At 37.6% G+C, this 13,631-nt stretch overlaps 2 protein-coding genes across 2 annotated transcripts; both read right to left on the bottom strand.

The window, feature by feature from the left end:
* Positions 1–369: 369 nt before the first annotated feature.
* Positions 370–5,742, bottom strand: emc7b (ER membrane protein complex subunit 7b). The gene is made up of 5 exons (XM_059357222.1): positions 5,373–5,742; positions 3,636–3,755; positions 3,377–3,515; positions 2,789–2,869; positions 370–1,002 (listed from the first exon to the last, which is right to left on the bottom strand). Exons 1-5 carry the CDS (start codon positions 5,603–5,605, stop codon positions 853–855), a joined length of 723 nt encoding a protein of 240 aa, XP_059213205.1. The 5' UTR covers positions 5,606–5,742; the 3' UTR covers positions 370–852.
* Positions 5,743–7,555: 1,813 nt separating this feature from the next.
* On the bottom strand, positions 7,556–13,225 carry katnbl1 (katanin p80 subunit B-like 1). Its single transcript, XM_059357126.1, has 10 exons — positions 13,053–13,225; positions 12,362–12,477; positions 12,185–12,222; positions 11,697–11,979; positions 11,490–11,605; positions 11,342–11,392; positions 10,468–10,557; positions 10,126–10,230; positions 9,032–9,125; positions 7,556–8,174 (listed from the first exon to the last, which is right to left on the bottom strand). Exons 2-10 carry the CDS (start codon positions 12,368–12,370, stop codon positions 8,142–8,144), a joined length of 819 nt encoding a protein of 272 aa, XP_059213109.1. The 5' UTR covers positions 12,371–12,477; positions 13,053–13,225; the 3' UTR covers positions 7,556–8,141.
* Positions 13,226–13,631: the final 406 nt, after the last annotated feature.

The raw sequence follows: 13,631 nt of genomic DNA, 5'->3' as shown, positions 1-13,631 counted from the left end.
CAAACTAGAGACAAAACCTTTAGCTGGGATTATTTTGTCCAATGTAATAATTGAATAGTCTTGTCATTATATCCATCATATCAGTGACTTATCATGAACAGAAGACATTTATCACATTTAACACATTTCAATATGACTTTAATAAGGACTTCACCGTCCGCTTTGTTAAAAGTTAAAGTTACACTCTAGAGCTCTTGAAAGCAAACACACAGCTCTGTCATCCTTTGAACTGTAAATTATTACCATTTAAGTTTATACACCTTAGGCACGTAATGTACAGTTTGTGAAACCTGGCTACATATAATTTAAAAATGAGAAATCCATGTGTTCACTCTCAAACAAACAAGATGTTGTGAAATAAAAACACCGTTCTTTATATACCATCGCAATTTATTTATCTAGGTTTTTAAATAAGAATTTATCAGTCTTAAAATTCAATTAATCTTCATTCACAGTCATATTACTGAAAAAAAAGAAGAAAAAAAAAGGAAATCTCTGTATATATGTTCTCTGTCAGGCAGTGGAATTAGCAGCAGTGGAAAAATGCACACCGGAGGGTTAGCACAGAAAAGATGGATGAATAGTAGAGCCACATGTCCAAAGTATAGAGCAAATGAAGGGAAAAAAACAGCTTTTTCAGGGTTTTTAAGAAATTTCTCTCAGTGCAGTATGAAAAAAAATCTTATTTTTTCTCAGTTTCCAATAGCATATTAGAAATCATGATGTGCTTAAACATCTACTAATAAAGAAAACTGTACAATAGACCCAGAGGGGGGAAAAAATGACACTTAAAAATCTTGCTTCCATGGCATAACTCCAGCGTCTGTAGGCAGGCTGGGGACTTGTGGGGTACTACCTCCTCTTGGCAGCTGGCCTGGTACCCTTGCTGCTGCTGCCCGCCTTGCTGGAGCCCTTGGATCCGGAGAAAAGCTTGGTCATGAGCTCGGAGACGTCTGGAAGTTCGGGATTGGGGTTCAGCATGTTCATGGACTGCTCCATTTCCTGTACAGACAACAGAGAAATGAAAACAGCTGTAGATGGAGAACTAGGGGGTGTGGACACTCCTCGCTGATTCAATAATCTATTTCACTGACATTCCTCACAGTGGAGATACACAAGCACTTTTAGATAAGATAAGGACAGGAAATCATGCATTAAATTCAAGGGTTTCTTTGTGTATGGTCAATATAAATGGTATTATTTCAGGAACTTATTAGTGGTGAATAATTAATCCTAATTAAAATGAATGCATCAGAGGCACGGCATGAATACAATTCAGAGGCACGGCACTTTGAATTCAGGCTAAATCCACACTAATACATTATTATTTTTAAACAGCATTTTAATATGAAAACCATCTCTGTCCACACAAGCATTTTATGACTGTATCAGAAATAAATACCCATCCATGTTAGCACGCCTGATAACACATATCACATGATCATTCATGTACCTGTACAGGTGCGTCTCAATAAATTAATATATAAGTCCATTTCCAGCAGTTGAAGTAAAATAACTCCAACCAAGAATTGAGTGCATATAGATAGACATACTTTTCAAAGGCCAACTTTTTAAAATTGGTCTTTTGTAATTTAAAAAAAAGTGTGACACTGAATTCTAAGTCTTCATTAAATGTAAGCCATAATCATTATAATTAGAAGAGATTAAATAAATTAAGACATGAAATGTTACGTTCTGTGTGTGATGAATCTATATAATGTATTATTTCCACTTTTTGAATTGAATTACTGACATGAATTAACTTTTCTATGTTATTCTAATTTATTGAGATGCAGCTGTACATGAAATGAAAGAGAAAATAATCCAGAGTGAAACCAGCAATGGCTAAATGTAAGACTACAGTTTTTTTTTGCTTGGACTGGTGACGAGGTGAATCTGTCCCTGAAGGCAACACGAGTATAAGTCAATCAAGATGGTGCAAAACTGTGACATTAGAGCACTGAGAGCATTTGCATCACCAGAGGAAGCCATGGTGTTGGGAAAGAGGAAACCATGCAAGAAGAATGGAATCACAAAAGGTATGCAGACCTAGCATTAATGTTTTTTTGTGGCTGCACAATTGTTTCTAAAAGTGTCAGTTTCCACCCATCCAGACTAAAGTTTTCAAACTAACGCCCTGATCACACAGCCTGCATGAACAATCTGTGACGTCCGCCTTGCTTAACTGCTGCGGCTCACAACACAGCAGTGTCCACACAGACAGTGTTGCAGCTGCTGTGCTGTTGTTGGCTATTTACACTGAAATAATAGAGTAGATCACTCCAACCCTCATATTGCTATTACTAAAAGCTGGTACTAATTTATGGAGTTGTGCAATTCACTGCATTTTCCACAACACTGTCGTGCAAATATTTCAGAATAAAAGCCATGGGTTAACAAATGAAGGGAATCCGTCCACAGGGACGATACAGAAACAGGAAGGGTTAAGTTACTAATTTTTCATGCCTGTGACACATTCTATAAACAATGAAACTGTAGTGAACGGCACACGGCATGCAGAAAAACTTGGCAAAATCCCAAAATATCTAGATGAGCTGCAGCTGACACGCTGCCTGACTCTGTAGCTGCAGCAACATGTTAAGACGAGGGCCAAAATGAAAACCAAGTCTGTTTTAGTTGTTTAGAAAGATGGAAGTAGTGTGGATACTAGGAATTAACACAGAAAATGCTATGTGTTTTAAAACAAAAATGGAAAAAGTGTGGATGAAGCCTCAATGTACAAGCAATATTTTTGAACAGACACTTGAGGCTGTGAAGGATTCTTTACCTTTCTCATCTCTGGGTCATTGGTGTTGACCACTTTGGGCAGCAGAACAATGATCAGCAGGGGAAGAACCATCATCATAACCTGCAGGAGCAATAAAGACAATAGAATTAATCAAGAGAGGGAAGCACAAAAAACATCTTTTACACTGGAATATGGCATGTAACTGACATGGGCAACGTTCATAATGTAGAAAAATCCAGTCTGGGTAACAGTAACTGCACAGGATAGGCTTCTCGCTTCTGCTAAAGCAGCTAACTTTTCATTCTAGCTCATGAACATCACACATAAACAGTTTGGTAATCAGACAATTCGATTAAAACTCAAGATGAGGTTTGTTTCCCTTTAAAAGGTGAGGTAATGGTATGCACAGCACAGAAAACTTTGACATTTTTTTGTTTGGATGGACTGCACTTATAAAAATGTTTTTTTTACAAGTTATTGGTTTTTATGTCACTCTTATGCTGCTTCCCCCGAGCAAGGGTCTTAAAATTCCATCTAAATTCCTTTGGAAATCTCTCTACCTGCCTGAGGGGAACACAGGTTGCATATTCGACAAGTACAGTGCAAAATAGCCGATTTTTATTTTACCATTGGGTTCATGAGGAAGTCTGTCCAGCCCCAGGTTTCTCTCTTCATGAAGTAGGTGTGAGGGCCGTTAGCCCTCATTTGAAGAGGATACGGCTGACGGATTACTTCTGAAGTCTTGATGTAGTTCACAAGACGTGCCCTGTGAAGTGACACACGGTTATTTTAGTGTCAGACATGCATTCAAAAAGCATGCAAGAATAATATGCAAGGCTGAATTAATCAATATGAAACATGTTTTCTTGCTATAGTGAAGTCTTACCTCATTTTGCCCTTGGATGTGATATCAACACGCACAGGTTCAAATCTGAAGGTAGGGGTGACAACTTCCACAACGTAGGAGCCTGAGGGGACGTCATTCACAGCGAAACTTCCATCGGTTCTGTAACAGGAAGTGGAGTTTGTCAATAACTGCACGTTTACAATTCAGCACGGTTGAAGAAAGAAGGGTATGGATTTACTTTATTTCATAATCATTGGAATACAAAATCGGAGTTGAAATTTCAATTCAAATTTGATCAGTTGCCTTGTCAGAGTGTACAGAATATACAGGGAGCTTAATTTGTTTTAATCTATTGAACTGTTTAGGAGAGAGGATAAACTTTTTCCCAAAAGTAACGTCAAGGAACTTTTAATTGGAATTAGGGATGGCACAATACCACTTTTTCAGGTCCAGTAGCAATACTGAAAGGGCAACCTTAAGTATCTGTCGATACCAAACCGATACTGTCTTTTCCCCCTTCAACTAAGCTGTTCCACTTTGCTAGTTTTGGCCATCTAAAACCATAATGCTGTGAAACAATTACTGTCCTAAAGGCAGAAATACATTGCCCACAACAATGCCTCAACATAACACCAACTGTTCATGTGACCAAAAAAACAGCAGTGGACGGCTCCTCTCTCTCCGTTGCAGGACGGAGAGATACAAAAGATGCTTCACTCCTACAGCCATCAGCCTGTCTCATTCTTACAGAGATTCTACCAGACAAACTGAATTTCCCCTCAGGGATAAATTAAGGAATTTTTATTTCATTTTTATTTTATTTGACATATGCTGCTTACCTTTCTCTACAATCAATAGTTTAGGCTAATGGATTGGATTATACTTTCTTTTCTTCTGATATCTGATCTGGTGATTTTGGCCAATATCAACCCAGTACAGATACTGAATATCGGTTTGTGCACCTCTAATTGGAACATATACATTAATATTGTTACCTTATACAGCATTGCAACAATATTGCTGTAATGCTGTTTTTGTTTTTAACTCACTTACAATAGGGCTCAGTGATATGACAATATATATTGTAAAAAACATGAAAATGTTGTATAATCATAACTTAATATTGGGATAGAGGATTTTGTCAATATTACCAAGCCCTGCGTTAGACAGTGAGTGTGGTATAATGGTTACCCCATTATATTTAGAATACCAACAACCTTGCTCTATTAAGTTGCAATATAAACGTGTGCTCAATCATGGCAGATAAACATTTCACAGTAACCTCTGAAGAAAAACATGTTATTAGTTATAGTACGATCATATTTGTACCTCAGACAAAGTCATATCTTATAGCAGATATACTATGACTGCTGCTACAAGGTGAATGATCTCTTGTGGTGAACCTTTGATTTAAAAAGGCATAATAATCTGAAGAAGACCGCAACAACAGAGCGGTCCCTGTGGCCGGTGTTTGTTATGGTAACAGCTACTGTGAGACAGAGAGGCCTGGTGAAACTCATCACTAAATTAACAACTATGTTTAGTGACAGCTCAGTAAAAATGAAATAACCGTGTTGTTTTCCCGGTTGGCACGACTTACATCCGCAACTATTAATCTGTAAACGAGTTTAGGACGGTTAAAGCTGCCATCTGCCGACAGCAGCTGCCCAGCGACCGTTACTAGCCAACCGTGGAGGCTAGCTCGGCTATGCTAATGCTACCTAGCATTGCTAACAGGCTAACTAGCTAGCGGGTGTAACTTCGGTTGTTGCTTACCTCAGAAACCCGACGTACTCTTCACCTTCCACCAGGATCCTGGCCGAGGAGACCCAGTCCTGGGTCTTGATCCCCGGGACTATGGCTCTGCCCTCGATTTTGAACCGATCTCCGTTGGGCTGTGTGGATACACCTGCGCCAGGCCCCGTCTCCATGTCGGTGAAACACCACGCCACGACGAGCGCAGCCTGGAAGAAAGCCCATAACAGCGGTAATCTGTCCATGTGAAGCATAATGTCCGTCTTTATAAAATTAAAATGATCTCTCTATAAATGTTTGTCCGTCAGCATCTATATTCAGGAGCAGATTGGAGAGAAGCGGAAGACTCGGCACATCAGCTGTCGCTGCGGAAAGTGACGTCACTTTAAAAAAAACTTTATTGCACCAACCGACAAAACAATTCGTTCACTGTAAATTTTACAGCGAACGAATTGTTTTGTCGGTTGTCAGTTTGAGACAAACTCGCGGCCCTCGTGGCGATATGTTGTGGCCCTCACCTTGATATGAAAGTTTAATGTGAGTTTTATATGAATGGCACTTTACCATGTTGTGTGTGGAAGGTCCCTTTATCTACTTTTTTTCTTTTTTAATTTTGTGTCTTGTTTTAGTAATTTTGTGTCTTTTTAAAAATAATAAATTTGTGTCTTTTTTGGTAATTCTGTGTCTTTTTTGGTAATTTTGTGTCTTTTTAAAAATTATTTTGTGTCTTTTTTTGGTCATTTTGTGTCTTTTTTAAGTAATTTAGTTTTTTTCTGTCATTTTGTGTCTTTTTTGTAATTTTGTGTCCTTTTGTCATTTTGTATCTTTTTAAAGTAATTTAGTGTTTTTTCAGTCATTTTGTGTCTTTTTTTTAAAAATAATTTTGTGTATTTTTTTGGTAATTTTGTGTCTTTTCTAAGTAATTTAGTTTTTTTTCTGTCATTTTGTGTCTTTTTTTGTAATTTTGTGTATTTTTTTGGTCATTTTTATACTGTCTTCAGCGGCCCCCAGGTAATTTGAGTTTGAGACCCCTGCTGTAAAATAACGAAATATTCAAATTATATTTTCAATGCTAAATAAGTGATATACACTACAGGCCAAAAGTTTGGAAGTAAGATCAAATTTGTACAAAAAAAGATCATAGTCTCATTGCTATACTTTGAAACAAAATAAACATGATCATTATATAAGGAGTCACTTATTAAAACACATTTTTACTATAATTATCAGGTCTTTGGGTTTCTTTACTCAGCTGCTTCAATTTTAGCCATTTCTGTGGTAGTTTGTCAGAGATATGAACATAGTTAAGATTTATTAGGATTTTTGTATCAAAACTCTCAAAAGCCAAAGAGCTAAAGTGAATAATGCAAGCTGTGATTTGTTTTTTACTTTTGCACTCAAGTTGTGACTATTATGTTAACTTTTTTAAATTCATTAACTAATGCTTCTAAATTCTCAGCCTTCTGTAAAAATGTAATTTAATCCGATGCTTAACTCTTATACAAAGAAAACAGGATCTTAACATATTTAATACATATTTATATTGCTATTTTTTTAATGGGTAACCTTACCATTATTAAGATTTTAATTTACTTTTATTGTAATTTTTATTTTCTATTTATTCAAATAATTGTATCTCATTGTATATTTTAATCCCCTATTATTTTTATTGTATTTATTGATATATATATATATATTTATATATATAATTATTCATTTAGAATTTGTCAGCTCTGCTTTATTTTTTTGTGCCTTGCTAAATAGTTGTAAGTAGTAAACATGAATCACACTTAAACACCCACACTAAGTATTTTATGGCAAATTTCAAAAATATATTTTCTGAAAACATATAAAAAAATGGAATCCACCGTTATATTTTTTGTCTACTTTGCTATTTATAGTCTATGGTTATAATAAACTGAAATAAATAAAGTTTTTTTTTTTTTTAAAGGAAGCTCACCGGCTACAAACAAGACAAGCTGAATAACTAGTTTGGCCACTTGGATGAATCATCGAGCAACATCACAGGGGAATTGCAGTTATATACGTTAACTTAACATGCATTCATGTAACAACTTGTTTTATTTGCTAAAATTTGTCCTAATCTCTGGAAAAACTTAAGCTTATTTCTCCTGCAATCCAACACCCCATTCTTAGTGCATCATTTCTGTATTATAAACACAATGCCACAAAAAGAACCAATATTTGATTTTTAAAAAATTTATTTAAGAAGATTAAAAGAATCACTTGTTTTTACAATGTACATTAAACAGTCAAATGTCATATGAAGAGGCGAAATGAAAACACGAGGAGCTCTAATAACTTAAGACTGTTGCAGATTCAAGTTTCCTGATTTTGGAGAAACCAGGCGCAAAAACACATTAAAACATCGGAGCATTCATTACATCCACAAGTGCATTTTGCATTCCATGGCAAAGGGTGGTGTAGTGAGAGACAAAGAGCTTGGCACTTCATAGAGCGACATTACACCCAGTCTCATGGAGGTCCACTAAATATGCCCCTTCACAAGAAGGTCCACTTCAATGTGAAGCACTCATTTGCGGTGTTTTGTTTTTTTTTCCTTTTGCAGAAGAGCTCTCTGAGCCCTCCTTAAGAGTCTCCAGCTCTGACTGAGGGAGTCGTCTGAATTGTCAAGTTCAGTCCCAGTGAGAGGTTTGAGTTTAAGTGGCAGAACGAACCAGTCCACTTCTCTGGCGTCATTATCAGTTCAACACACAGCCGTGATCTGGCAGTAGTGGTCACATCCTCAGAGTGCTACATTGACGACTGTCAGGGCAGCTGTGATAGATAAGAGTCGATGGCCTGCAACGTGAGGTGGAGATAACATGTTAGTTGTCGTTACAGCCAGTTCAACAGTACATACACAAACAAACAGATATATTATGCAAAACAAATAATTCATATCTGCTGTTAAAACGCCACAATTTCCCCCATAATACACATCCTGAGAAGTGGATTTATTGAACTAATACTTGAAATGTAGAATCAGTAATTCTAGGACTGGCAGGATCAAATAGGATGTGGAGACAAATGAACCACAATACAAACTCAACCCATGCAAGGCCAATAAGCTTATGGTAGACCTGGAGGTTTTGTTTTTTAAGGGATGGGAGTGGTTGGTTGTGTCCGCCCAAAATCAACAGAGGGTGGAAAAAACAGAAGGAGGACTTGTATGTTCATGTAGCTTCATTTCCACTGCATGGTTCAGCTCCAGCTAGGACATCCATTTAAAAAAACTCATACTACAATGAATAAAACTGGCGGCTTGTGGTTCGGCGCTAGTGGTTGATTAACAAATATCATATCATAGCGAGTCAGGTGGCGGGTGCATGTTAAAAAAAACCCTGACCTGCACATCACATAAAGCGAGGAAATGTAGCCAAAGGAAAGACAAGGTTAGGAGGTAAGGATGGACTGTGAGAGGGGACATTTACAGGGATGTGTTGATTCAACTATATTGCAATTCTTTTCATTTAGTGTGACCCATAACGGGAGACAAAGTGCTTTAGTACCTTACCTTAAAACAGGTAACATTTAAATAATCCATATTTTGAAGGAGAGTCAGTTGAAAACTGTTTTCTAAAACCTTTTGAGCCTTCACAAATACTATATAATTACAAACTCCCATATAAGCTGTAGAATAATTCCATCTTTCTCACCTTTGCCATTTCTCCTGTAGATCCTGGAACCAAACACAAACGGGCTCCTTCCTTCCACAAGTCTTTCAGTCGCTGCTTCATGACTTCAATATTCCTGAGAATAAACATGCAAACATTATAAATGCAGTATGTGGAGAGTTCACACAGTGACTGCTGAAACCCCAACAAACCCTCCATCCTGCCTGACACCTATTTCACAACTTTAGTTAGAAACGTGTGCATCTTTTCACACAATTTTTCAATGTTCAAAGAGGGCAACACTGAAATAAACCCACCTATTTTGTAAAAGTAAATGCAGTGTGGTCAAAGCACTAGGCAAATCATGGAGGATGAGAACAGACTGGTGGAAAATTGGTAAACTGAAGCTGTGGTGCCATTTTGTATTTCCTTATTTGAAAAGACTCAGTAACAATACTAGAGCTGAAAGAAAACTAAACTGTTTTGATAAGGTCACATATTGTACTAACACAGTGAACATGTAAGCACACCTGCCTTGACCCGATCCAGAGCTAAATGTTAAGAAAATGAAAGGAGACAACAGGTGTAACAGTGCAGTAGTAAGTGGTAGCAAGGGCAAAATAATGATGAATAACATAAAAAAAAAAGTCATACACTGCTTCATAATACACATTGAGTTTTTCTTCTGAAAGATCAGAGTATCCTATCTGGAGATCAATGCCATTTCTCAATCCTAAGAAACACTTTAAAAATAAAAAGGTTGTAATCTTTTTATTAAGCCAACTGACTTGAATCCAAGTGTTTCACTTTGTTGGTAAAGTTTCTTCTGCTCAGTTTTCACTGTGCTGATTGGCAGCTTTTCTAGTCAAATATTATCCGTCAAAAATATGTTCAACCATGATTGCATAGTTTATTTAAAAACAAACGTTTGAACATAATACGTACCGTTTTGTACAGTTTTCAATTGAATATTTGTCACAAAGCCAATAATCACATTCGGTTTTATTTATGATTCAGACAACGTCCAACCGTTTTTGGAATCAGGGTTGTAGAATCAAAACTGTAAAAAATTGGGCCAAGCTTAAAAAATAGCTGCAACCACCCTTTAAGTCTTTATTTAGGCATGTGCTGCTCACCTGTCTTCTGAACAACTGTCCCGCAGTCTTTTCTCGTTCTTAGAAAGTTCTGGCCACCATTTCCTGATGACGGATTGAACCCAGTGTAAACCAACCATTATGTTTCTGTAAAAAAATAAAATATAAGGTTAAAGCAGACAAGTTTGACAAAGCAATAATGTCAAAAGATGTCATTGAAACTTGTCCAGGTCACAAGATACAAGTGTTAAGTTGACTGACTAAAGCTTTATGGATGAGTATAGAATCATCTTCAAGACTAAAAACAGCAAATACATTTGTTTTACACCCCGTACTTCTAGATAAGATCATTAAACATGTTTGTAATTCCTCATTGACACTTACTCCTCATATTTACTGGCAAGAATCACTTTCACTTGGGCCATGAGGTCAACGCAGCAGCCAAGTGACAAACATGGTGCTTCAGTTTGAAGGCTGAAGAGAAACAAGAAAACACAAGATGAAAGAAAGAAGCTGCAGTAACTGTCAGTAATGTGAGCATATAAACAAACAACACAGCGGCTCAAACAGTCTTACATGTTGGCTTCAGTCAAATTATCACCAATAATTCTTCAAAGTCAACACACAAAAAAGGGAAGAAAGAGGTTGTTTGGGACTTTTCCTCTTTGTGGACTAGAGGTTTTGCAAGTTTATGCTCAATTTTGCCATTGGCCAATTTTGCCATGGTTTCTGATAAAACATGCTGCACATATTTTTCACTTATTTTTGCCATTTGACAGACAAAAAAGAAAATTACAGGATTAATCCATAACCAAAATAATTAGTTGCAGCCCAAAAAAGTTATGAAGTCGTTACAGGTTTGCAGTATTGTGCAGTCGAGTCATCACAAGTGATGCTAGAAATGGGTATCGCTTATAGTTAATCCTATTAGCACTGCTCTCTATGATTTGAAGCAAGTTAAGACATGAAAACATGTGAAAAGATTCAACAGTGATATGCAAAGTGGGCCATATTTTTCAACATGTCTGTCGGCAGATTTGTCATAAATAAGAGATATTTAGGAGTCAGAAAATGCCAGTTACGTTAACGCATCAAGATAAGATATAGATAGCAACACAGCTGGGCCAAGAGCTTACTAATATTTTAATACTGGCCAGTCAGGAACCAGTACCATTTTAATACTGGTTCTGGACACCCATCCCTTGGCAAAGCTGAATAATTTAAAACAATATATGAGCAACACCTAGATTTGACTCACTTGTTTGTTAAGACAGGTAAGCAGTCAAGCAGCACCCCTGTGTCTTCAATTCTGTAAAACCAACACATGATTAAAAAAAGAAGCATGATGTGTTAAGTGAACAATGAACAAAGTATTAAAAATGCAGCACTAACTGTTAATGTTTTACCTTATTAGGTAGGCCACTAATTCACTGGCGTTTTTTCGCCAAAGAGTTTGAGCTACTTTTAGTCGTAGGTTCCTTCCGAAAAGGATGTGAGTCATAGCTTCATGGTCCTTTGATAACTGTAGACAGACAATGCACAAAGGGAATTCAGTCTGTAGCGATGTTGAAAACTCTAGCTTTGACTACAGCAAAGCAACAGTTTAAACTCACCTCGGTGAAGTCGCTGTACTTGGAGCTGGCCCCTGCCATCTTGGAGGCCTCTGCAGAGTTCACAGGGAGCCCGCAGTTGTCATTGTAGTGCATGCCCCGCACATCATCAGTGCACGTCAGCTCATTTTCTTTGTTGGCCATGCCGGGATCACGGGCACGGCCTACATTTGATGTTTTGCGGTGCAGCTTCAAGCCCACCTCCTCCAATGGGCAACCCTTCCTCTTGCAAGATGACAATCGCTTCGCTTTGCCTGGGCTGTTTGCTCTGTAATGGACTTGAAATCTGCCAAGAGAGAAGGTCGACGTTGATCGGATGCAAAGCTGTCATAGTTTAGAAAAGCCATAAAATTCAAAGCCACAGACATGGTGATAATGGTTATGGAAAGGTGCCTGAAAGGTCCATTGACTGAGAGGGAAGATCTGTGGGACACGGGGTGGGTGAGTGATTATAATTAGATGAATCCGACAGATGTGGATCAGAGACTCACCTTTCTTTATCTAATTCTTCCTTATTTATAATATCCACCTAAAACAAAAGGATAGGGGATGAAGCCACTACTACAATCTCTACTTCTACAATACCACTGAACTGTACTTCACAGTCACCAGGATATGAGAAACACAATTTATTAACACAATAAGACGTGGTGTTTGCTTCCACTTACCTGCTTCATGTTCCTTTCAGCCGAAAAATGCAGGCAGGATCGCAGAAAGCCATACGGATTTAATCTGGTTGACTTTAAGACTTCTCGTTGCCAGACATGCTTACCAGCTAGAAACACTGTTGGACAAACAATTGTGGGAAAAATAGGAGGAAAACTTCAGGAGTAGCATGAGTTAAAGCGATTTCATGGCCTAACAACTTACAGGTTGCCTTCTCTTAAACGGCATGTGACGAAAGATGCATTAATGTGATTCAGAAAGGCTAAAATGAACAGTCAAGTGAGATAAACAACACAAAAACGCTGTATTTGAGTTACAAAAGGCGTTGGCTGCTGCGATAAAAGCTTTCACGTTAGCTTAGGTGAGCTGCAACAAATGTCTCAAAGTTAACGGATTAATTAAAGTTAAAGAAGTAGTTTTGCTATAATTGGACAGCCGACATTTGTAGGAGAGCATTTTGTTACGTCTCTTAGCCCAAAGTTAGCTTCGAGCTAGTTAGCTTTGAAGTACAGTTACAGTTAGCTTTGACTGTTAGCTTTTAGCTCAACTATCAAGGAGACGTTAGAAGTTACTAGCTGGGCCGCTAGCGAGCTAGCCAGCTAGCTAGTTAGCATTTCCAACTGAGTGAGCATATGGCTTCACAACCTGTGTTTGTTTATTTTCACCGTTTAGACAGTAAAGTTTAACACCAACCGGTCTAACTTGTGACGGATCATGAGGTCTCCTCGGGTAAGTAAATCCAAAACGCGAAGAAGAAAAGTGGTTAAACTCAGTAGCAACTCCTCAGTAGCTGCTCCGCTAGCCTTTCAGTTTGTACCATTCAAATGAATACACCGCCGGTGTGTGTGTGTGTGGGGATTGTGGGATTGATTTTGGGAAAGAAAAGCTGCAGATTTAGCGACGACTGCTGGACATCACGAAATCAATTTAAATGGTGGTGTGTGTCAGGGCGCCATCCAGTGGCAGGAAGGCTGTAATGCAGAAAGGCACGTGGTAGAGGAAGTCTGGCTCTTCTATCCACCAGACAGTGTTGGAAGCAAGGTTATTATAGTTTACGAAAACTAACAAAATAACGAAAACTAAAATTGAAAAAACATTTTCGTTAACTGAAATAAAAATAAAAACTAGAGTTTTTTAAAAAAACGATAACTAACTGAAACTGTATTGTGTGGTTACAAAACTAACTAAAACTAACTAAAATTATAGTGAAAATGTCCTTAGTTTTCGTCTTTGTCAACTTTTTTCATTCATAATTCAGTGTTTCTATTTCAA

The sequence above is a fragment of the Centropristis striata genome, chromosome 18, assembly GCF_030273125.1.
Source record: "Centropristis striata isolate RG_2023a ecotype Rhode Island chromosome 18, C.striata_1.0, whole genome shotgun sequence".
NCBI lineage: Eukaryota > Metazoa > Chordata > Actinopteri > Perciformes > Serranidae > Centropristis > Centropristis striata.
This window is presented reverse-complemented; position numbering and strand designations above follow the sequence as displayed.